The sequence below is a fragment of the Plecotus auritus genome (assembly GCF_963455305.1).
Source record: "Plecotus auritus genome assembly, chromosome: 11".
Lineage (NCBI taxonomy): Eukaryota > Metazoa > Chordata > Mammalia > Chiroptera > Vespertilionidae > Plecotus > Plecotus auritus.
The window spans coordinates 13,223,886-13,248,369 of record NC_137777.1 but is presented as its reverse complement, the minus strand read 5'-3'; the positions used below and the strand labels follow the sequence as shown (position 1 = coordinate 13,248,369).

Below are 24,484 nucleotides of genomic sequence, written 5' to 3'. Positions count from 1 at the left end.
TAGTAGAACTGCAATGGGAAACTATGCTCATTTGTTTAGCGACGTGCCGGCCTGCCCATCGAAGTGGGACAGAGGACTGAGCAGAGGGCACTGGTAGACTACACTTCCTTCCATTGCACCTGCCCTGTCACCAGCAGAAGCACTGATGTTGAATACTGGTGGAAACTGAGGTACCATTTCAGAAAAGAAATACAGGTTTTGATGTATTTGAGTGATACTTTGAAATTTCCACGGTTGTGAGTGCAAACCTGAGGATGTGACTAAAGGCCCAGGAAACGCTCCCGCAGTGTGGCTCGGTTTCTGGGGGACCTGGAAGCAAACTGCTCCCCGAGCGGTTAGTTAGGGCAGTGCCAAGTAGTACTTGGGCTGCAGGCTGGTAGCACCAGAGACGTACCAATTCCTGTACAGATGAGTTCAGATATTGAGAGGAAACAGAAATTTTATGGTAATTTGACAGAGTATGTTCGTATCTATTGAATTTAATTTTTCAAAATGGTCCTGTATTATGTATATATTTTATTTCATTTTCTAGTAATTCATTCTTAACTGTATTTTACAAAAGTTATCTGAAATAGATTAGGGGGGAAAAACAAAACAAAACAGGTACTTCTTCACAGATAGTTTGCAAAGCGTTGAGCTGGAGTCTCTTAGAAGTGAGTCATCTGGGAATGACTATATGAAGCTGAGGGTTATCTAGAAATTGTTGGCCATGTGCTGGCCACATTCTAGGCCAGGGGTGGGCAAACTTTTTGACTCGAGGGCCACAATGGGTACTTAAACTGGACCGGAGGGCCGGAACAAAAGCATGGATGGAGTGTTTGTGTGAACTAATATAAATTCAAAGTAAAGGAGCGGAGGGGAGAGCAAGAGAACCCTCCGCTCTTTCGGCTCCACGGGCCGGATAGAACAGCCGAACGGGCTGGATCCGGCCCGCGGGCCGTAGTTTGCCCACGGCTGTTCTAGGCAATAATAAGGTTTATCTGACTATGAAATGCACATTCTGTTTTACAGCTAAAAATTAAAAATGTCTATTTTAGAAAAAACTAACAAGGGACTGCACTCCACTACTGTTGCAATGAAAACTACTCTTCCATCTGCAGGTTTGTGATCATGAGCCTGTAGTGCAGACTTGGCCACCCTTACCGTGGCACAGTGCTTTCGACCTGAGAGATCAAAACATTTTTACTGAATTCAATTGATTTCTCCTGAGAGTTAGCAGAAACTACATAGTTCAATAAATAAAGTCCAGAAGATTAAAGTAATTTGGAAAGGTAAAATTTGAAAGGTTATTCACCTTATAGCTGCCACCAAATGTTATCCTCCTTGTTCTGCTTTATTAGATCTTTACCAAACAGAACCTTGAGAATATATTACTAAGGTGCCGTTATGGCGGTGGTAGGTTTATGAGATCCTACATTTGTTGTTGTGATTTTCATCAGTTCAGATTTTAATAAGTTCCTTGGTATAAATCCTGTAAGTGATTATAACTCCATCTCAATCCTACAATTACCTAAATAAATTACCCTGGAAGTCTATTTTTTATTGATTTCAGTGAGGAAGGGAGAGGGAGAGAGAGATAGAAACATCAATGATGAGAGAGAATCATTGATTGGCTGCCTCCTGCATGCCCCCTACTGGGGATCGAGCCTGCAACCCAGGCATGTGCCCTTGACTGGAATGGAACCCAGGACCCTTCAGTCCGCAGGCCAATGCTCTATCCACTGAGCCAAACCAGCTAGAGGTGGAAATCTATTTTTTAAAGTAGGTGTTAATATACTATTGTTTCTTCTACTTTTACGCTGTACTTCAAAACATTTTGAAAAAAATTGGTCAGTATTAAAAGAAAGTAATCAGCCATATGGAAATAATAGCATTGTCATGTTATCAACTTTCATGTTAGATTTGTGAAATTGAAAAATAATCATGAATAACAAAATAAACACATGTACTATACAACAGAGTATGCCATGTTGTGCTTTTGACACAATGGAAACAATTACTAATAAAATAAGGTGTTTTATTTGGAAGAGAGAATTTGCTCTTGGCAGTGGCTTTCCAATTTTGCCAACTTTAAAAGTGACTACATTGGGGGATGAAATAGTTATGGAAAAAACGTATACAATCTTTACTCTTTGAACACATACATTGTCAAAGTTTCTTCATGCAAAAGTTCTGCAGGCCCCCACATCCCTGAAGTATCTCTTTCTGAGAGGGAAGCAGTACAATATTTTCTTCACTTCGCTTAACACTTACATTAGGCAATTTCATGTTACCCCCAAGTCACTGGTTCTGTCTTTACTGCTCTGCCCTTATTTTTATTAAATACTAGTATATATTTGAATAAGCCTGTGGGAAATTGACCATGTGTAGTATTTTGTATTTGTTGATGTTTCATTTAAGTGTGCTATATTTTCACATGTTCTGTTTCCCACCTAGTACATTGGCTAGTACATTTTAAGGGTCTGCTCCACTTTATTTTCCAGTTTCTCCCTTCAGAGGTTGTAGCACTTTGCTCAGCCTACAATGAGGATTCAATGTGGACTGACTGAAGATCTACATATTGATAGCAGAATTAGAGAATAATATTGGCATGTTTTAAAACGTCTTAGTATAAGCATAACATTGTATTTTTATGGTTTTTTTTCTTTCTTTTTTTTTTTTAGGAAGATTCTTTGGCAACAGATGATTTCCTTGTGGACTACTTTAATGAATTCCTAAGCCTTCCAGTGAGTGTATTATTATGTTCTATTGACTATATTATCAAAAAATATTGTAATCACTGGGTTATCATGTAAGACAAATTTTATCAGGGATAATATTTTTAAAAAATATAGCCCTGGTTGGTGTGGCTCAGTTGGTTGGAGCATTGTTCCGTGGTCCTGTGCACAGAAAGGTTGTGGGTTCCATCCCCGACAGGGTGTTGTGGGTTTGATCCCTGGTCAGGGCACAGGGGAGGCAGCCGATTGATGTCTCTTTCTCCCTCTCTCTTCCTCTTTTTCTCTCTTTCCTTTCCTCTCTCTAAAATCAATAAACATATCCTTGGGTAAGGATTTAAAAATATATATATATATATATATTAATTAAAAAATTTACGTACATTTGTATCTTTTTATGGAGTTAATAATTTGGGTTTGAGTCATATTTAGGAATTATTTGTGTTGCAGAAAGCTAGAGTTTTTCTAATCATCAAAAGAGTTCTGTACTAAATCTGATACGTTTATAACTGGCACCATTTTAGGTTTCGAACAGAGGTGGTAAGGATAGAATATAAAAAAATGTAAGAAGCCCAGCCAGTGTGGCTCAGTGGTTGAGCATCGACCCATGAACTGGGAGGTCACGGTTCTACTCCCGGTCAGGGCACATGTCTGGGTTGCAGACTCGATCCCCAGTGTGAGGCATGCAGGAGGCAGCCGATCAATGATGTTTCTATGTGTATTTCTCTCTCCCTTCCTCTCTGAAATCAATATATATATGAATTCTGTGAAAAGAGTAGTCGGGAAGGGTAGCGGACTCAGCCAGGAGGGGTGAAGGGCTTCACTGTTTATCAGGCTTTGTGATCTCACCTCTCAAGAAGGTCACACTTTTAAGAATTATTTTCAAGACAACAATTATATCTCAATAAAGCTGTTTAAAAGTAAAACAAAATTTTCTGTATTGGGTCTGACTTCAGTTTCTCAAGATTTGCATTTCATTGTCTCAAGATTTATGATTATCTTGACTCTCACTTGCTTCAGAAAATAAATTCCCCTGCCTGCCTTCCTTTTTAAAAAAGTCTAACTTAAAAAATGACAGAAGCCATATAACAGTAGTATAGAAAATTTACCTAAAACGTGCGAAAAACAATCAGCCATAGTCCTGCCATCCAGTTAGAATACATGTTTCCATTTTGTGTGTGTTTTCTTTCAGGCTTTATGTGAAATCACAGAGTGATTTCTGTTGAACTCTGTCTATGCAATCATGGTTTTCATCCCACTCCAACTGATACCTTTATCTCTAGCTTTCATATATTTCATGCAGCCCACCTGGACTGCTTCTGCTTTTACATCCTCCCTCCCTCCCTCCCTCCCTCCCTCCCTCCCTCCCTCCCTCCCTCCCTCCCTCCCTCCCTCCCTCCTTCCCTCCCACCCTCTCTCCCTCCCTCTCTCCCTCCTTCCCTCCTTCCCTCCCTCCCTCCCTCCCTCCCTCCCTCCCTCTCTCCCTCTTTGCAACTACATTTGGTACCACACAGTCTTCCTATTGACTCCCCATGCTTCACAGCACAAGATGGGAGAAGGGGAAATGTTGTCACAGGTTTCCAAAAGGCACTGAGGAGAAGGAATGATGGATTCTAAACCAAGTTCCTGGCAAGATTCTAGAAGAGATTAGTAATGTTTGGTTTATCAGTGCTTAGCTAAGAATTAGAAGCTGGCATGGGTTTACTGAGAATAAATATGCCAAACTAATTTCTTTTTTTGGGGGGTATAGTTATAGATAGGTATGTTAGGGAACCATAAATGTAATGTATTATGATTTTAATAAATAATAATAATAATTGAATCATGTTACCTCTGGCTCAAAACTCTGTTTAGTGTCTTCTCATTACACTAAGAATGAAATCCCAAATCCTGTATGATCTGGCTATTGGCATCTCTTGAACTTTATTTCCTACTCGTTTTCCCCTTGATAGTTCTTTTCCAGCCTAACTGGCCTTCTTCACGTTTCTCAGACTGGAATATGCCAGTGTACTTAGGGCTTTTCAGCCTGGAAGGCTCTTCCCTCAGATATGTGTATCACTTTCTTCCTGACTTAACCACTCCTGTTCAGAAAACTTTCCCTCCCAACTCCGTCTAAAACCATAGACCCAATACACGGGTGCTGCTTTCTAAAACATCTCTAAAGCCCTAATTATTGTCTCTGAGATTAGTTTTCCAATATTTGGATGGCTTACTAACCATAGCCAGCAGGGGTTGATTCTCAATAGCCTACAGATTGAAGTCCAAATTCCTGTGTATGGAACTCAAGACCCTTTGCAATTTGGCCTCGACCTAACTTTTCTAGCTTTGCCTCTAGCTTCATAGACTCGTGCCTAACACAGCCGCCCTGCCTCCCCTGTGTATCCCCACCCCCCTTAACCACGTCCTCGTCCTGTGCTCATGTCCCCGTGCAGTGGTTAGCCACAGGAGGAGGCAGAACGGAGTTTCAGCCCAGCTCTTCCACTCATCACCCTTGTGGTCTTAGACACATTTCTTAATTCCTCAATTTCTTGATTTTTGTTCTCCATGAAAGCAATAGAACTGTCTTACCTTTTGTTGTGAATGAGGCCGTATATATAACGTGCCTGGGCCAGAGCTGGTACTTCTCTTTCCTTTGCCTTCATAGCTAGACCATCTCATCTCCTACTCCTGGAACATGAGGGACATCACTCTTTAATTAGATGGGTGGATCTTTATTAATCTGGAGGGTAATCTGTGCCACGCCAATCTGTCATCGGCTTTGACTTTGAAAAATCAGAGACTTGAATGAAACATGGCAAGTGAACCAGTGGTTTTTTTTTTTTTTTTCCAATTTTAGGTCACTGAGCTAGTAAATGGCTGTCCACTCAGGCCCACATGGCTCAAAAGCGTGCCCTACTGCCCTTTAATGACTCTAGAACTGGCAACAGAGGGATTAACTGATAGTTTGGGTCACTATCTGTGACAGAATCTGGCCTCATTGCTATCACGGTCATCTGAAATGGGCTAAAACAAACAAAGCTAATGGGTTTTTAGGGTGCGTTAATAAAAGTGCAGTTACGATCAAGAAAATATTAGTCTGGAGCACGGAGTAAATGTTGTTTTTTTTAAATTGGATATAACTGGCAGCCCACATTTGGAATATCGTGTTCCGTTCGTAGTGCCATATATTGAGTTGTCCTGCCAAACTGGACTCGGGTAGACTCAGCTGATGCTCTGGAAACCACGGTAGATGAGGACGGGTTGAAAGGACTGTGGGTATTGAACCTGGCTGGGGATGCACAGAGGGGTTGGAATGGAGCAGCTCTTTCCACATACTGGTATAGTATTTGAGGATCTGCTTGAGGAAGAGGAGTTGACATAGTCTATGAAGCTAGAGGGCAGAACCAGGGCCTCCAGCATTTCTGAGAAAATGGATTTGTATGTACTAGGAGAAAGGTGTTTAAGGTTGGTTTTCTAACAAGAGAATGGGTTGGCTTGTGAAGGAGTAAACGCCCCGTGATTGGTGATAGTCAGGTGTAGGTTAGGAAACCATCTGGGGAAATAATTTATAGGGCACTCAGGAATTGGGTGGCAGATTAGACTTTTCTAACTAAAGAGCGTGTGATTAATTCCTTCTCTTTATTTTATCTCAGGAGCTACATTGTAAATTTCCTGAGACCAAGGATAGGTCTCTTTCTTCTGTATCTCCCAAAGCTGCTGCAGGATGATTATGTTTTTATTTCTGCATCTCCCATGTAAGATACTTGTGAAATAAATAAGTCTTCTTTAAAAAAATTTTTTATGTTAGAGGGGAGAAATAAATAAGCCTTCTAATGTTCTCTTCTTCTGCCTCCCCTCTTCTACCACCCCCTCCCAATACTCCCCTACAATCTAAGTCTGAGATATATAGAATATGTATAGATGTATACTATAACATTCTCAATCTAAAAATCTTAGGTCATCTAGATTTCTTTTTTTTAAAAAAATATATTTTATTGATATTTTACAGAGAGGAAGGGAGAGGGATAGAGAGCTAGAAACATCAATGAGAGAGAAACATCAATCAGCTGCCTCCTGCACACCTCCCACTGGGGATGTGCCTGCAACCAAGGTACATGCCCTTGACCGGAATTGAACCCGGGACCCTTCAGTCCGCAGGCCGACGCTCTACCCACTGAGCCAAACCGGTTTTGGCAGGTCATCTAGATTTCTGATACTTCTGTATCAGAAGTTGACATGCCCAAGGTCCCATTGAGACAGGCTAGTGAGCCAGGACAAGCCGATTGGGAAACTGAGACATATAGTGGAACAGCAGTTCAGCCACCTAGTAAATCCTCTCTTCCCTAAGCCAGGGACACTTCAGAGTAAATGGTTTGCACTTCTCCTCCCCAGCCACCCTACTCAGGGAGACAGATACAGAAATCCAATGAGTGCCATTTGCCAACCACACCGAAGGACAACGAAGTTAGAGAATAAACCTCATTTTGGTCCATCAGCCATAAAGCTGATGAATATTCTGTTGAGATCCTCTCCTAAGATCTTCCTTAACCATTCATCCTTTAAAATCCCTCAAAACGAAGGTCCCAGCGCCTGCTCTCCCTCCCAGGAGCATGCCTGCTTCTCCCCGCCCCTTCTTCCCCCACAGGCATGCATCTCCTAAACTCTAAGGGACCCCACGAAGCTTGCAACCAGGGCAGCAGTGGGCAGTGGCAGGTCATCCCTGGCAACCTCCCTGAGCCTGCCCCCCACGGCCCCCTTTTCTCTGACTTCTTAGCCCAGTGGTCGGCAAACTGCGACGGTCTGCCGCTCTGTTGACTAATGAGTTTGCCGACCACTGACCTAGACTCTCGATTCCACGAATTGCAGGCTGTTGTTCCTTGTGATTAAGCCCCTAGCCAAAGCAGCCCAGCCCGGGCTCATTCCCCAGCCCTTTCTTGTTCACGTCCCCAACTTTACCAAACATCGTCTAAGCTTCACCTGGCCCCATGTTGTGACACCTTTTCTGCATGAAGTGGAGAACCCACACTGTACCGGCCAGCCCTAGGCAGACCGGCTCAGGGCCGGTCCCGGCTCTGGCACCACCATAACTGGCTGGTGGCAGAAACGGGCCTGGGAATGAGGCGTGCCGCCTCCTGCGCTCTTTCTTTCCATTACGCCATGGCACCCTTGGGACGCGCTGTGAGATCCAGAATTGGTGGCTGGTAGCCTGCCCCCACGTTATTTTCTTGATGAGGGGAATCCAGGACAGTTGCTGCTATTATAAATAATTATGGCACTTTCCAAATCCCAGCTTTCATAACTCCGTTCCGTTTGTTCCGGCGCCAGGTCCACATTCAGATATTGTTTTCATGTGGTGTCTGGGAGGTTTCTTGCTGTCAACTCTTTATGGACAAGTGTTTGCTTATTAAGTTTTCTTCTGGGCTATAGTGTGAAAACATTTTTTTCCCCCTTTTGGTTTTATTTTGTGTGTTTTATGCTCAGTGACTGTTGTGGGATTGAGTTGATGAGCCCACATACCGATTTAGGTTGGTCCTCTGTGGGTGGTTTAGAATGTTTGTGACATTTATGGTTTGCAGAAGCTGAAGGGGTGGCCTGCTCCATACCCTCCCTGCAAGGATAGGTATGTCATGTGTTTGCCAGACCGTGCTTAGCTATGTCCCTTTGGAATTTTACCATAACTTCTTTTTTTGGACGGATTCTCCACACTTTAAAAAAAAAAATCTGTAAACTATTATAATTTCTTACAGCTTTATGAGAAAGTTATATATGTCCGATGGATCGTGCAGTAAGGGGTGAGAGAGAGAAAGAAAGAGAGGAAGGGTATAGATTTGGAGAATGAGTGGGATGAAGGGGGATGAAGGGCTTGGTCATCCCTGACAAAATGTAAAAACTCAGAGATTGGCTAAAGGTGTTGATGGAGCTCTAGTATATGCCTATGGGTGATAAGCATTGTAGCTCAGACATAAAGCACTCAGATTACTCATGAAACTCATTTTATCGACAAAGGATATTTTCTATGCATTTTATGTGGCACATTATTCCTTTCATCCCATTGGTGAATAGTCCAGTAAATAGTTTACGGTTCAACATCTAAAATGACAATAAAATTTAGATTAAAAGAAGTTGTTATTGGTGACTGATTTGTTATATTCGAGTGTTCAGATGTTTTTCATTCACTGAGTAGTATGCATGTTAAAAATACAGATTTTTGGAGCTCAATTAGTAGAGACAGAGTCGGACCAGAGATAAACATGTATTAAATTAACCTAGTCATTAGTTTTTAATTTAAATATTGTTCAGCTACATAATCTGGCACCCTGTAAGTTTCAGTGGTGCTGGGCTGGCAGTGTGAGCCCATCACTAATTATTTACAGGGGTGTCCCCTCCCCTCTTTTCAAAGAAATGTGGAGCCAGCAGTTTATTGTGGCAAACATATTTTCCTGCACTTGTTTCTTCTGTGAAAATATTTTTCACACTCAGATGACTGGTACTACAGAGTTAGCTTTCACCAACTTCAGGTCAATTCATTTTGGAGCATTTAGAAGAGGACTCCCTTGAAGTAAGGAAAGAAAGTAAGTTAAAGAGCGGTCAGTCTGTGACAGCTTGTGGAGAATTGGGTTTGAGGCCCAAACTGAAGCCCTGTCCTGTTACATGATTCGAAGCTGAGTGTTTTCTAAATTGGCCTCCTCAGACTTCCTCCAACATTCATTTCTGTCTCCCACACCTCCCCCGTCATTTACGGTCACATACTAAACTAATTTGGGGAGTCTTATAGGTAAGCTTAGGAATGGTGAAAGCAAAGAACTCACTGTGTGAGATTCTTTTGAAGCAGATGGCAGGATTTTGCATAATAATTAAAGAGCAGGTCTTTCTCGGTGTGTGAAATAGGGATGGCTACCCCGCCGCCCATATTGGAATACACACGAGAGTCAGCTTTGACGCTTGTCTTAACCTGGATTCCATGGCTCCCCACCATCCTAAAGCAACGATTCTCAAGCTGGAGCGTGGGTCAGGATCACCCGAGGGCTCGTTGAACACAGAATTCTGGGTCCCATCCTCAGAGTTTCTTCTTAGAGGGAGGGGCCCGAGAACTGGCGTTCCTAGCAGGTTCCCCGGTGATGCTGATGCTGCTGGCCCAGGCACATGCTCGGAGAACCACTGATTTGGGAGAGTAAGCTGAGAGCCACAGCACACACTGCAAGGTCCTTGTCCTCTGCTAGAGTTCTCTCCAGGCTGGTGTTCCGTTCTCCTCGCCTTGAATACCAAGCTTCAGCCGTGCCAGGCTGCTTGCAGTTCCTCACAGATGCCCCATTCTTTTGTGCTCTTGTGTCTCGAGGCATTTGCTGTTTCTTTTGCTGAATTCTCTTCTCTCTCTTCTCTACCAGATGAGAATGCCAATTCATTCTTCAAGACTCAACTTTCTCTACACACCTCCTTATTTCCTAAAGATAGTTCATGAATCTTTTTGTGTCATCACTCTACATTGTATAGACTTCTTTTTTTTTTAAGTGTTTTTATTGGTTTTAGAGAGAGAGAAGGGGGAGAGAGAGAGAAACATCGATGAGAAAGTAACATTGATTGGCTGCCTTCTGCTGGCCCTTCATGGGGGATTGAGCCTGCAATCTGGACACGCGCCCTGACCAGGAATTGAACTGGTGACCTCTTGATGCTTGGGTCGATGCTCAACCACTGAGCCACACCAGCTGGGCTGTACATACTTCTATTGTAGCTTTTATGTGTTAAAGTGGAGTTGCAATATTTATGCATTATTACTCAAAATGAATTATTTGTGCTCTGCAGAGAGAGCAAAGGTGATATAAAAAGTGAGGATGATGATGTCTGTTGTACCAGTCCATAAAACCACATGTACCAATCCATGAATTCCTGGGGGAGGTGTGAGATGGAAGGCGAGGACCTGCCATTCCCTCCGTGGGTCTCATCCTTCTTGTCTCTCAGAGTGTAGTCATCTTATGTGGAGGAGATTCTAGTGTGAAAAATACACATTTTTGAATAATGAGCTTTAAGCACAAGCCCAATGCTTTTATCTGGTCCCTAACTGAAGAATCAGTGACCCATTTCAATTCTAGCAGAAACACTGACTGTGATCAACCTCTTGAGAGATAGGACAACATTGAACTTTATGGGTGTCTTCAAGAGATAATTTTTCGTGAATCTGATTTCACCTGTGTGCTGGCTGCAGGGCCCATTCCCCACGCAGGTGAGTGCTTAGGGTCTCTGTGCATCACACATCTTTCCTCGGTTAGATCAGCATGCTTGGAGGCTGGGTCCACGTCTCACACATTTGAGTTGGGGCTTTATGGAGGATGCTCTGGCTTGGCTCACTAAATGTAGCAACATATCACCTATCATAATATTTAATAAGGATACAATAAGTACTTATTGAAGAAATTAATGAACTAACAAAGGAACAATGGAGTTGGGTGAGCTTATTAGAGAGCAGAAAGTCTGTTTTTGCGGGAGAGACAATCATGGACTGATGGAGTATCAAATGTGGAAGGCACTTAGGGATTATTTCGTAAAAACCCCAATTATTTAGCTGAACAATATTTAAATTAAAAAATTGAAAATTCAAATTTTCAAAAAGTGAATTTGCCCAACATTACTTCCATTTACTTATTCTGCTAATCCTTTTCTAGATATATTGGGGTTTAGCTGACACCCTTGTAAAGTACAATAACTATACTAGATAGTATTACTACTATATTTGTGGGAAGATTTCCCCTTTAACATTTGCATGTTACATTAATTTCGACTTAGTATTTCAGTATTTTGTTTACTCTTTTCATCTTAAGGAAAAATCAGTGACCATGTACTTGTTTTTTCAAGGGCAGAGACAATATGTAATTCATCTTGTATTCTCTTTGCTTAAGACAATAATTGGCATTCTCATTGAAAAGTTTTGTTATTGAAATATGTGAACTGGGAGAAGCTCTGAGTCAGTTATTTGGTACTTTGAGAAATTAAGAATCATAGTGCTATTAGGGACCTTTAGAGATCTACTGCAACTGGGCTTTTAAAATATTTTTATTTTTATTTTAAAATATGTTTTTATTGATTTTTCAGAGGGAGGAAGAGAGAGGGAGAGAGAGAAACATCAATGATGAGAGAGAACCATTGATGGGCTGCCTCCTACACACCCCCTATTGGGGATTGAGCCCCAAACCCGGACATGTGCCCTGACCAAAAATCTGTTTAGTCAGGTGATAGTCAGTTTCAGAGATAATATTTGACTTTTAGGTGACTGATGCCTGTTTGAATCCCATATTTGAAAGACAGATGCAATGGGTAACCCATGAAACATATTTATTGAAGAAACCTTATTCACAGTTTACTGCTAAATATTGTTACTTATCCATGAGCTACACTTGTCATTTTGAGGGTAAATCTTAGCCCTGAGCCCTTTTGAACTGTGGACTGACATTCATATTGAACACTATTTGTCCATGTACTTTAGATTCCATAGGGAAATAGTGAGACTTTAGACATGTACTATCATCTGACATTAAAATGAATGAATAAACAAATAAATAAAATATATATGCACACACATATATGGGTACTTATACACACATATATTTCTAACTCTAATTTTACTATATCCTGCCATTTATTAAATTTTAATTATAGTATATCTAGCAATCTCTTAGTAAAACTTAAAAGAATCAATGTTGCCCCTAGGACAGTGACCAATCCAAGGAGGAGGGTTTAAGGTCTTTTACAACCCGGCTAAAAGTATAAATTAATCCACATGAGTAGGCAGCTCACTGAAGGTATCTTAAAACAAATTAATGTTCAGAAAAGGGGACCTGATTCTGTGTTTGGAGGGCAAAGTGGGAAAAGACACAGCCAACCCACCCTTCACTTGTGATGGAAATCGAGCCCCATCATGTCAATGATTTGCCCAGAGTCAGTGGCAAGCAGGCAAACTCAAGACTCGTGACTATTGTACGTTAACTGACTGACTTTAAATAAAAGTTGGCAGCATTTAGTAATTACTGGGAAAAGCTCAGAATGTTATCTTTCACTTTTTTTGGTCTCAGTGGGAAGAATGGTGTTGAAATAGTCTTAAATGAAGAACATATTGTACTTAATTTTCTCCTTTGGACAAGGGAGACTTTAGCTCCTTGGCCATGGTAGGGGCGTGTGCTGGAGGCAACCAGTGGCTCCTGGAGATGAAAAAGACAACAGGCGTGTTATTTCTTCTTCTTTTACTCGTTCTTCCCTAGCAATCCACCCACTTCTAACGGAATAACGTTGCTCATAGAGACCCGGTGTGTGGTTATTTCCAGTGACAAAGAAGCACAGAGGTAGGATGTGTATGCAAAGGGCATTGCTGCTAGGATGCACCCTGACACTTACCTCATGGGCATAAGTACACTGGGAAGGAGGGATGCAGAGGGTTCCCTTACCTGTAGTCAGTAGATTTCCATGCTCCTACAGGGAAGAGGTAAGGATTAAAAACACGAAACTGTGTGTGGTGTATACTGTATATGTAAATATCAAGTCCTGAAAACTGAGTTTCTGGTTTTTAAAAATGTAAAGACATATTTCCACAATTTATTTTGCAGACCTTTCCAGAGGCAATTAGGTTTAATGTGAATTATGGAGTTTTTGAAGTAGTTAACAATGCTCCACAACTTCTGGAAAAGCAACTGAAAAAAATTCTACAAAGCCAGCAACCTCGCAATCCCATCTATGATGTTGTAAGAAAAGCAAAGAATGATACTAATCCTGCTCAGATGAGTGCCCCCTCTACAGCTGAGACCATTAACATCAACTACAGTGTTATGGTAAGAAAGTGCATTTGAGTTTATATCTTGCTAAACAGACAGTTGGGTGATTATGGCGTGTCAATGAGGGCCCATCCTCGGTAAAAACTGTACCATTCTAGTGAGTGATGTCGATAATGGGGAGGCTATGCATGTGTGGTGACAGGGGGTAACTGGGAAATCTCTGTACCTTCCTCTCAATTTTGTTGTAAACCTAAAACAGCTCTAAAAAAATAAGTCTTGCTGTGGCTGGTGGTGTTAAGTGGTTAGAGCATTGGCTGGTGCACCGAAGGGTCACGGGTTCGATTCCCAGACAAGGACATGTACCTGGGTTGCAGATTCAATCCGCAGCCCCCTGGTTAGGGCACATGCGGGAGACAACTAATCAATGTGTGTGTGTGTCTCTCTCCCCCTCCCTCCCTCCCTTCCACTCACTCTAAAAATCAATGGAAAAAGTATCTTTTGGTGAGGATTAACAAAAATAAAAAATAAGTCTTTATATATATATATATATATATATATATATATATATATATATTTATGTATATATATATATAAATATATGTATATATTTCCACAAAGAAAACTCCAGGTCCAGATGATTTCACTGGTGAATTCTATTAAACATTTAGAGCCGAAACCAGTTTGGCTCAGTGGATAGAGCGTTGGCCTGTGGACTGAGGGGTCCCGGGTTCGATTCCGGTCAAGGGCATGTACCTTGGTTGCGGGCACGTCCCCAGTGGGAGGTGTGCAGGAGGCAGCTGATCGATGTTTCTCTCTCATCGATGTTTCTAGCTCTCTGTCCCTCTCCCTTCCTCTCTGTGAAATATCAATAAAATATATTTAAAAAAAACAAAAACATTTAGAGATGGTTATGTGCCAGCTTTATCCTGATACTAGATAAGGAAATTTCAAGAAAAAGAAGAGCCTGCAAATTAATATCTCTTATAAACATAGACACAAAAGATAAGGAAATTGAACCCAGCAAGGCAAAAAAAGATAATGCATTGTGTTTTATTTTTTAAGTTATTTTAAAAAATATATTTTTATTGATTGCAGAGAAGAAGGGAGAGGGACAGAAAGATAGAAACATCAATGATGAGAGAGAATCACTGATCAGTTGCCTCCTGCACACCCCACACTGGGGATCGAGCCCACAGCCCGGGCATGTGCCCTGACTGGGAATTGAACTGTGATCTCCTGGTTCAACCACTGAGTCATGCCGGCCGGGCTGCATTATGTTTTAGAAGAAATAGGCATAAATCTTCAAAACCTGGTATAGGCATTTTTTTTTTTTTTTAGATATGACACCAAAAGCATAAGCAGCACAAGAAAAACATACACAGATAAATAAAAATTAAAAACTTTTATCTCCAAAGGACACTACCAAGAAAGTGAAAAGATAACCCAGAATTGGAGAAAGTATTTGTAAGTCATATATCTGGTAAAGACATATCTAACTGGGTGAAGAACTCTTACAACTGAACAATAAAAAGACAACCCAATTGAAGAATGGACCAAGGGTGTGAATAGACATTTCTCCCCAAAATGTATAAATGACCAATATGCATATGAAAATATACAATATTTACTCAGATTTACTATCAACATGGAGGGATAGGGGTAAGGAAGTTGGAGTGAGATGGAGAGTGACTGCTATAATGAAGGGTGATGCAAATGTTCTGCATCTGTGGTGAGAGTTTGTGAATATACGAAAAACCATTGGACTTTATACTTCGAATGGGTGAATTGTATGGAGTGGGAATTAGCTCTCTCTATATAAAAGCTTAAGCGACTGGAACGACTGGAACAACAGGAACGGCTGGTCTCTATGACATGCACTGACCACCAGGGGGCAGACGCTCAATGTAGGAGCTGCCCCTTGGTGGTCGGTGCACTCCCACAGCCAACCTCCCCTGGCCAGTCAACCTCCCTTGGTCCCCCCCCTTCCCCCCGCTCCCCCCCGCCAGCCAACCTTCCTCGGTCCCTCCCCGCTGGCCAGCCAACCTCCTGCAGTCCCTCCCCCCCACCAGCAGGCCCCGATTGCCCCATCAGGGCTGGGCCTCAGGCTGGGACAGGGAACAAGGGGTGGGTGGTGGCAGATGCAGCCCCTTTCCCAGGGGGTCTAAGGGCTGGCTCCTTCCTCGGGGCCGGTGGCCAACCTCCTGCACCCCATCTTTCTCTGCAGCCGGCAGGCCCTGATCGGCCTAGCCCTGATCGGCCCTGATCACTGGCCAGGCCTAGGGACCCCATGCACGAATTTTGTGCACCAGGTCTATAGTATATAAATAAAGCTGCTATAAAAAAGATAGTGCACAAACACATGCAAATAATATTAAACTATTTCTATATAACTATTAGAACGAGTAAAATAAGCAGCAAACAAACATTGACAATACCAAATGCTGCCCAGGATGCTGATCAACTAGAACTCTTACATTGTTGGTGACGATTCCACTTTGGAAAACAGTTTCATAGTTCTAAGTTAAACATATACCACACTACCTACTTATCCTACTCCTCTGTGTTACCCAAGAGAATTGAACAGTTATATTCTCACAAAAACCTGTATTTGAATGTTTATAATTGCTTTATTCATAATCACCCAAAACTAGAAGCAACCCAGATTTCTTTTAACTGGGAAGTGGTTAAATAAACTATGCTTTATTTACACAGTGGAGTACTACTGAGCAATGAAAAAGAATGAACTAGTGATCCATAGAAGAACACAGATCAATCTCAAATGCATTATGCTAAATGAAAGAAGCCAGAGTCAAAGGCTGTATACTATGTTGATTCCATTTATATGGCATTCTGGAAAAGGCAAAATTATAGAGGCAAAAAACCAATCCATGATTGCTAGGGACTGGGGTTAGAGGGAGACATTGACGGCAAAGTGGCACGAGTATGTTTGGGGGATGTTAGAACTATTCTGTATCTTGATATAATCACAGTTACATGCCTATGTATTTGTCAAAACTTGTAAAACTCTACCCTAAAAAGAATGAATTTTATTGTATGTAATTTATACCACAATAAATCTGACTAAACAAAATAATCTATTGGCAGATAGCCATGCTTAATTTGGTTGCCTCGTACATCTGAACATCATCTTTATTAATCTAATCCTGGAGGTATTTTAGAGAGCTTGTGTATTGCTACTTGGAAATAGTTCTAGAATGATTTACTTACAGCCAGTTTCCCCTAATCTTTGGTTATCTCTTTTTGTTTATTAACTCATTTTTTTTTACTTTATTTCTTTATTTTTTATTTATTTAATTTATTTTATTAATTTCTTTGTTGATTAAGGTATCACATATTTGTCCTCATCCCCCCATTCCCATCCCAAACCCCTCCCCACGCATGCCCCCATCCCCCTGTTGTCCGTGACCACTGGTTAGGCTTATATGCATGCATACAAGTCCTTTGGTTGATCTCTCCCCCTTCCCCCCCCTCCCCTACCTTCCCTCTGAGGTTTGACAGTCTGATTGATGCTTCCCTGTCTCTGGGTCTGTTTTTGTTCATCAGTTTATGTTGTTCATTATTTCCCCTAGATGAGTGAGATCATATGATACTAGAAATACACTTATAAGAACCAAAAATGAGACAAGCAATAATGGTTATGCAGAGAGGCAAATGAATCAGTCTGTAGTGAGTTTCTTTCTGGGCCAACAGTTCTTTTGAGTCCCAATTTCAATGTCAAACAGTTCCTTATGTGTACATGTCAGCAATGATATTTCAGTTCTGGATGGCGGACAAATGGTGGTAATGCAGGTCCGACCCTCTCTGGTTTGGTCCTGGGCAACCTGCCATGACACACAGCTGCTGACTGCTAGTATGGCAAGGCGTCGTTAGCGTCTTCCATCTCTGGACTGTTTCTCTTCTGTCTTCATGGCAGAAGTAGTCCTGTCAATTCCTCTCTGTTGCAGGAATCCACATGGTCTTGGAGTTATTTTCTGAAAATATACAAACATATTCTCGACCAAAAGTTAATAAAGGAATCTTTTCTATAAATTTGACTTGGGATCCTTTTTCATTTTTTGCCCATACGATTTTCCTTTGGCTTGTTTTGGCACCATGTGTAGTTTTCATTTTTTTTTTTTTTACTTTAAAAATTAAATAATTTTACCTTAGGTAAATTACTTTTGTCTTTCTAGTAAGTATTAAGGCATCATTTTATGTTTGGCAGGATTGTTTTGTATTTTTTTGGTCTTTATATATTTTAGTTACTTGTAAACACTTTGAAGGGATATATATTTTTGGCAGTTTAAAGACTTCTCTTCAATTTTGATTTTATTTTTAAACTTTTCATTTAATTTTTAGGTCAAATAGATGCAAAAACATTTAAAAGGGGACGAGTCATAGGTGAAGTGTTCATGAGGTAAATGTTATACAAATTGGTTTTGCATGAACTGTCTAGTCCGAAAATCTTGTGGAATTTCTCAAGGGTTTATCTTGCTCTTCATATGTAGTCTGGTGTCACTGAATACAGTGCTAAGCAGAATTCAAGAGTTTTCTATGGTTGTCAGTGTGTATGTAGAGGCCAACGTGCAGTCTTTCTAAGTACAAGATCCAAACATCATTTATATGTCACTGATAAGCAATGAGTAGTCAACAAGATTCTACCTTTCAGGTGCTGACTATTTCCAGGGTTTCTTCTATTATTATTTTACTAGAGGCCCGGTGCACGAAATTCGTGCACTCTGCGGGGGGTGGGTATTCCTTCAGTCCGGCCTGCGCCCTCTCGCAGTCCGGGAGCCCCATGATTGATCGCCTCACAGAGGGAGGCCCCGCCCACCACTGTCAGCCAGGTAGCCTGGGCCTCCCTCTGCTGGGCGATCGTGGGGTGATGGCAGGGCCCCCCGACCAATCGCATCACACCCGCCTTGGCAGCGGCAGTTAGTGCTGGGTCGCCACGGCACCCCCGACCCAGGAGGGACCTAGAGGTCAGCAGTTCAGCCCACTTGCCAGTCCCCGCCACCCGGGCCTGCTGTGCGCACAGCCTGGCATTCGGTCGTCCGTTTGGTTGTTTTGGACGTTACGGACCCTGGCTCTTTATATATTAGGATTACCCAGAAGACAGTCGTCGGTGAGGGCAAATGGGTGTATTTCTGCTGAACAGGAAGAAACCATTGTTTGCTCAGTTTTCCAGTCCTTCTTGCCACATGTCAGCAATGTTACGCGCAGGTGTGCCTTCTGGAGCATCAGATTATCAGATGTTGGCAGCCCTGCTGTGCGAGCTTTCAGTTTCCTCAGGAACGAGCAGTGGTCTGTGTTGACGCTGATGTTACTACCACAGCACAACTTTTGCTTTGGCACAGGGGTGGGGAATGTCTGGCCCACGGGCCTCATCATTTGGTCTGGCCCGGCCAAGGCAACCGCAGGTGGGACTCAAAATTCAATAAATCTAGAAGCTTTGTTCATAGCAACGTAATTTTTAAGTTGATAATTTTGTATGGCCCACGAATGATGTTATAAATATCTAAATGGCCCTTGGCAAAAAAAAAAAAAAAAAAGGTTCCCCACCCCTGCTTAGCAGGTGACCAGTGGAAGCCACATAAAGGCAGACACATTGCCTGGCTGCGGTGTGTACTCTGTTGGTAGTTTTACTTGTCAGGAGCCTTTGTTTCGTGTCTAAGGTACTCACATTCTTTAAAATTCTGGAAAAAGTGACTATAAGGCAAAATAGAACCCATAGTGAGTACATGTTTTAGGATGAATAGCAACCTAGTTACTCTTTCATAATATTGTATGGCCCTCACAACCTCAAGATAGAATGTAAACTCTTTAATGTTATTTAAAGACTAGTCATAACCAGGTCCCTGCCTGCTTTTCCAGCCTTCTCCCACCATCTCTGAAATCTCAGCCTGTGATGTAGTTGTAATAAATGTATCTTTGGTTCCTTTCCTGCTCCCCTCCTCTGCAACCTGGCTAATCATGCTTCAGGTCAGAGGCCGAGTGGCATGTTCTTTTGGAAATCTTTGCTGTTTTAGTGCCCAATGTGACCTCCCACAGAAGCCTGGGCTTATGGCCTTTGCAACACTCAACTATTATTACCTATTGGATCATCTGCAAGCTCCTTAAGGACAGGGTCTCTTATCTTTCTTATTTACCTTTGTATCTCCAGGATAGTGGTTGGGGATGTAATTATTTAACAAAATTTCCTAAAATTGGAAGGACAACAGGCCCTCAGTGACCACAGTGGCCTTACCAAGCGTTCTGGTTAGCTTTTTCTGATAGGGGTTATTTTAAATCCATGTTATGACTATGAAGATAGTGAGATTGACTGAGTTTTATCTCATTCCTCTTCCTTCAACAGTAACTTAACTCTGGATTCAGTTTGTTAACCTGTGAAATGGAGATGATAGTTGATGCAGGGTTGTTGAGAGAGTTAAAGAAGCACTAAAAGGCAAGAAGTGGCTTCAAATTTGTGACTCAGGGTTCTGGCCCATATGCGAATAGAAGGTAGAGAGGCAGGGCTCCAAGTAGTAGCTGGAGGTCACTGTTGCTCCAGTGAAGAGGCCCTAATTGTCCTAAAAGCTGATTATTCCTTGACATTCTTTTTCTTTCTCCCTTGTCCTCGAATAGTGTCTGAATCGTGAACAAGGCATTCAGTGGATCAAAAAAGAAAGACTTCCAGCATTTCTGGAAAGTGATTGCTATTTTGAATACAGGTATTGTAGTCTCATTAGTGTACATACTTTTTAAATGCTGACTTCTTTTTAACCCAAAATTATTTTTCTGTACTTTCTTAATGAAACTCATTTAAATCCATCGGAGTGCGAATCCCAGTTGCTATAGTATAAGAATTATAGAGCATTGGTAAAAACCACGTAACTTTCCCAAAGAGATTTCACAGAAACAGGACCTAAGAAATGTACTTCAGTTGTGCTTCTTCAATCGTTATATTTTTTAAATTATCTACTTATCAGGTGATAATGGCATTTATGTGTAGGGTATTACAAACTGAAAGTGTGTCATGAAAAAGACAGAATGTTATGGTGCAGAGTCAAGTTTATCTTTTCTGTGTCTGATTTTTCAAGTATACGTACCCAAACATTCTGAAGCTTTACTAAAATATGACCTTTGCTTATAACAGTCATTTTAAAAATATAAATAAAATAAGTTAAACAATCATTATTAATTTGAAGTTCTATGAATAAGCTATTAATTTGAGCAGATCCTAAGAGAATCATATTGCAGAGTTAGGAAGGGAAATTGGCTTGAATACATGAAATAAAGTTTTAGTGTCCGTCCCCCCCCCCCCCCCGCCCCGGAATTCCACCATATTTTAAACTTGCTTCAAATTTGTATGCTTTCTAAAATGCAGGTTAGCAAAATTGGTCTCGCAAGTGAGATGGAGTAAATCAGGCATGAATATCACACTAGATACAGCTTTTTCTCCCTGGGTCATGAGGAAAGTACCCACTCCACCACCTCCTGTCATTGAAGATGGCAATGATATCATTATGAAGAAGTTCTACATTTCTCTTGGCGAGGTAAAAATATGAATGTTTCTTTGTGAATTCGCACTTCAATAAAACTTCTCATTTTAGAAACATGCATTTCATTTGGACCACTTGAATAAGGAAAATTATTTCAGATACTTCAAAAGGCAGTTTTAACAAAAATTCTTGTGGCTTCCTACTCACTCATTTGCTCTGCACTCATTCACCTGAAATGTAATTAGAATTATTCTCATGAGTATGAAGGAACAGATGCAAGATTGAAGAACATGTTCATTGTCACCCAGGGAAACATGGGTAACTGAATTATAGAGATGGTTTTATTGTTCATTCCAAATTTTTATTATTCTATGACTGTTACTGGGACCCCAATATTTGAGTCCATCAGCCTGGCCCAAAAGAAATATACAAGCAGGAGATGATCTTTTGCCTCTGATTATCAGATTCCCTCTCTTGGAATATACTTCCAATACACAATTCTGGACAAAATCCGGAATGTCAAATATGTGGCCCATGTGTTGATACTCTCCTAGTTTCTGTTCATTGCTAATCAATCATGGCAATTTTCCTACTGAGCTATAGGACTTGGCTCCAAAATCTTTTCAACACAGCACTTTAGGCAGGCACTTCCAATTGATCAAAGATGTCATATAAGAGGAAACCTATTTGCCATCTCTGTTGGAATGTACAGACTTATCCTATCTTATTTGAACATTTGTATTCGTGTGTAGCTTCTATTTAATTTTGTAGTTTGGCATTTCTATAAGTGATATTTGTTTTAAATTATGCCATTCCCATTATTTCCACTGAGTAATGCTTAGGGATGTATCAAAGGCACATTTTTCATTCTTATACTTATTTTGAAGGGTTTATTTTTTTTTTCTTTTAACTTACATATTATAGAAATATCAGGAATGTCATAAAATGTGTACTGAGAGTAGAGGTCAGTAAACATGCAGAGGGAAGAATTCATTTGGGGGGAAAGTTCTGATTCCCTATATATAAATGTAATCTACCTATATGAATAAAAGGGTAATATGCTAATTAGACTGGATGTCTTCCGGACGTCCTTCCTGACAAAGCTGGGCCTGGGCGAAGTCGCCCACTGTCCCGGGTGCCTGTGGCTGCGGCCAGCCTGGGTGAAGCCGCCCCTGGTCCTGGGCGCCTGCGGCCGGCCCAGGCAAAACCGGCCCAGGTCCCAGGTGCCTACGGCTGGCTGGAGGAGGGAAACCAGGGTCCTGGGTGCGGGGGCCGAGGCAGAGGTGGTTAGGGGTGATCAGGTCAGCAGGGGAGTAGTTAGGGGTGATGAGGCTAGCAGGGGAGCAGTTAGTGGCAATCAAGTCAGCAGGGGAGCAGTTGGAGGCAGGCAGGCCGAGGTGGTTAGGGGTGATCAGACAGGTGGGTAGATGGGTTAGGGGCGATTAGGCATGCAGGAAGGTGAGTGGTTAGGAGCCAGTGGTCCTGGATTGTGAGAGGGATGTCCGACTGCCAGGATTGGGCCTAAACCAGCAGTCAGACATCCCCCAAGGGGTCCCAGATTGGAGAGGGTGCAGGCTGGGCTGAGGGGGACCCCCCACATGCACAAATTTTGTGCACCGGGCCTCTAGTATATATATAAAAGCCTAAGCAACCAGAACGATGAGTCACTGTGATATGCACTGACCACCAGGGGGCAGACACTCAATGCAGGAGCTGCCCCCTGGTGATCAGTGCACTCACTCAGCCAACCTCCCACAGCTGGCCAACCTCCCCGGTCCCTCCCTATGGCCGGCCAACCTCCCCTGGTCCTTCCCCTTGGCTGCAGGCCCCAGCAGGCAGCCAGCAGAAAGGCCCTGATTGGCCCTGATCGCTGGCCAGGCCTAGGGACCCCACCCATGCACGAATTTCATGCACTGGGCCTCTAGTCAAATATAAGCGAGTAAAATCCAAGCTTTTTTTCCTCTTCTATTTCCTGTGATAAAAAAAACCTCATTTTGGTCCACTTAATACTTAAACTATCTTTTTAATAGCTTTTGAAGTTTAAGGAATCAAAGTTCTCTGGATCCTTAGATCATTTAAACCATGAAACTAGATAGGGATCAATCTTTATGATAATTGGTAACATTTCTTTGGGTCTCCAGTTATACCATCTAAACATGAACAGTTGATCCATCTCTTAAAAGTGTAAAGTGGAATAGCTAACTGCTTGTATGCCTCACTCACTGCTTCTTTCTCCCCTATCTTCTCTTCTCTTTTTTTTCACACTTGAAATAAAAAGCGCTCTTACATATTGGTCTCTCTCAATTCCTTGAAAATTCCCTAATTTGGTCTCCTCTTACTGCTTAGGATACTGCTAGGAATAGAGAAGTCACTCAATAAATATACACTGAAAGAACATTTAAGTAATAATAAATGACTTGGTTTAAAAGCAGTGGTTCTCAACCTTTCTAATGCCGCAACCCTTTAATACAGTTCCTCATGTTGTGGTGACCCCCAACCATAAAATTATTTTTGTTGCTACTTCATAACTATAATTTTGCTACTGTTATGAGTCGTAATATAAATATCTGTGTTTTCCGATGGTCTTAGGCTCTACAGCAGCGGTTCTCAACCTGTGGGTCATGACCTACAGATTGGTCTTAGGTCATGTAATGTAAATATGTTGTTTTCCGATGGTCTTAGGCGACCCTGCTAGCAGTTCTCAATCTGTAGGTCACGACCCACAGGTTGAGAACCGCTGCTGTAGAGCCTAAGACCATCGGAAAACACAGATATTTACATTACAATTCATAACAGTAGCAAAATTACAGTTATGAAGTAGCAACAAAAATAATTTTATGGTTGGGGGTCACCACAACATGAGGAACTGTATTAAAGGGTCGCGGCATTAGGAAGGTTGAGAACCACTGTTTTAAAGGAAGGAAAAGATGAAACAAAAGGAAATGAGAGTCTTTCAACGTATAGGAGCACGAAAAAATAATTTCCCTCCCACTTTTCTAAGTTCTTCTGGCCTGGCTAATAATCCAACGAACAGAAACAGATTAACAGGTGAAAAATGTCCCAAATGTATTACAATGTACATGTGGGGTACCAGAATAGAGACCCGGGGATGCACTGGGCCAGTTGGGGTCTATGTGCCATTCTGGACTAAGGAGAAGGGGTCAGAGGTTTGGGATTTTCCAAAAGAAAGTAGGCAATTCACAGGAAGAAAGAGCAAACATGTGGCAAACACATTCTAGCTGGGTCCCCCCCCCACCACCACCACCACCACCCCAAACCGTGGGACACAGAGGGAAGTTCAACAAATGGGCTTTATTAGATTTTTTCCTGTGGACACATTTAGTTCCTGTTCCTCTGCTAAGGTGCTGCTCCCTTCCATTAAGTAGGTGTTTCTCCCCAAAGTGTTTGAACAGGTAAGGGGGTGGGTCAAAGGTTCTTTCTGAGTCCTTTTGTCTCTTAATAACCAGCTCAAAATCAATATCCCCAAAAGCATAGTTAGGGTGGCACAACTTTTATCCACAGAAAACCTTACCCCTTAGAGGGATCAGTGACTAAA

The 24,484-nt window shown here is 41.8% G+C and overlaps 1 protein-coding gene across 1 annotated transcript in view; it reads left to right on the top strand.

Moving 5' to 3' along the window:
- The window catches only part of RGS22 (regulator of G protein signaling 22), a gene marked incomplete at its 3' end in the record, with an annotated part of 106,595 nt that overhangs the window by 6,616 nt on the left and 75,495 nt on the right, over positions 1 to 24,484 (top strand). Inside the window, exons 3-6 of the mRNA XM_080646489.1 lie at positions 2,664 to 2,726; positions 13,283 to 13,504; positions 20,072 to 20,157; positions 20,814 to 20,982. Of these exons, the coding sequence (XP_080502615.1) occupies positions 2,664 to 2,726; positions 13,283 to 13,504; positions 20,072 to 20,157; positions 20,814 to 20,982 (540 nt within the window). The remainder of the gene's footprint in view (positions 1 to 2,663; positions 2,727 to 13,282; positions 13,505 to 20,071; positions 20,158 to 20,813; positions 20,983 to 24,484) is intronic.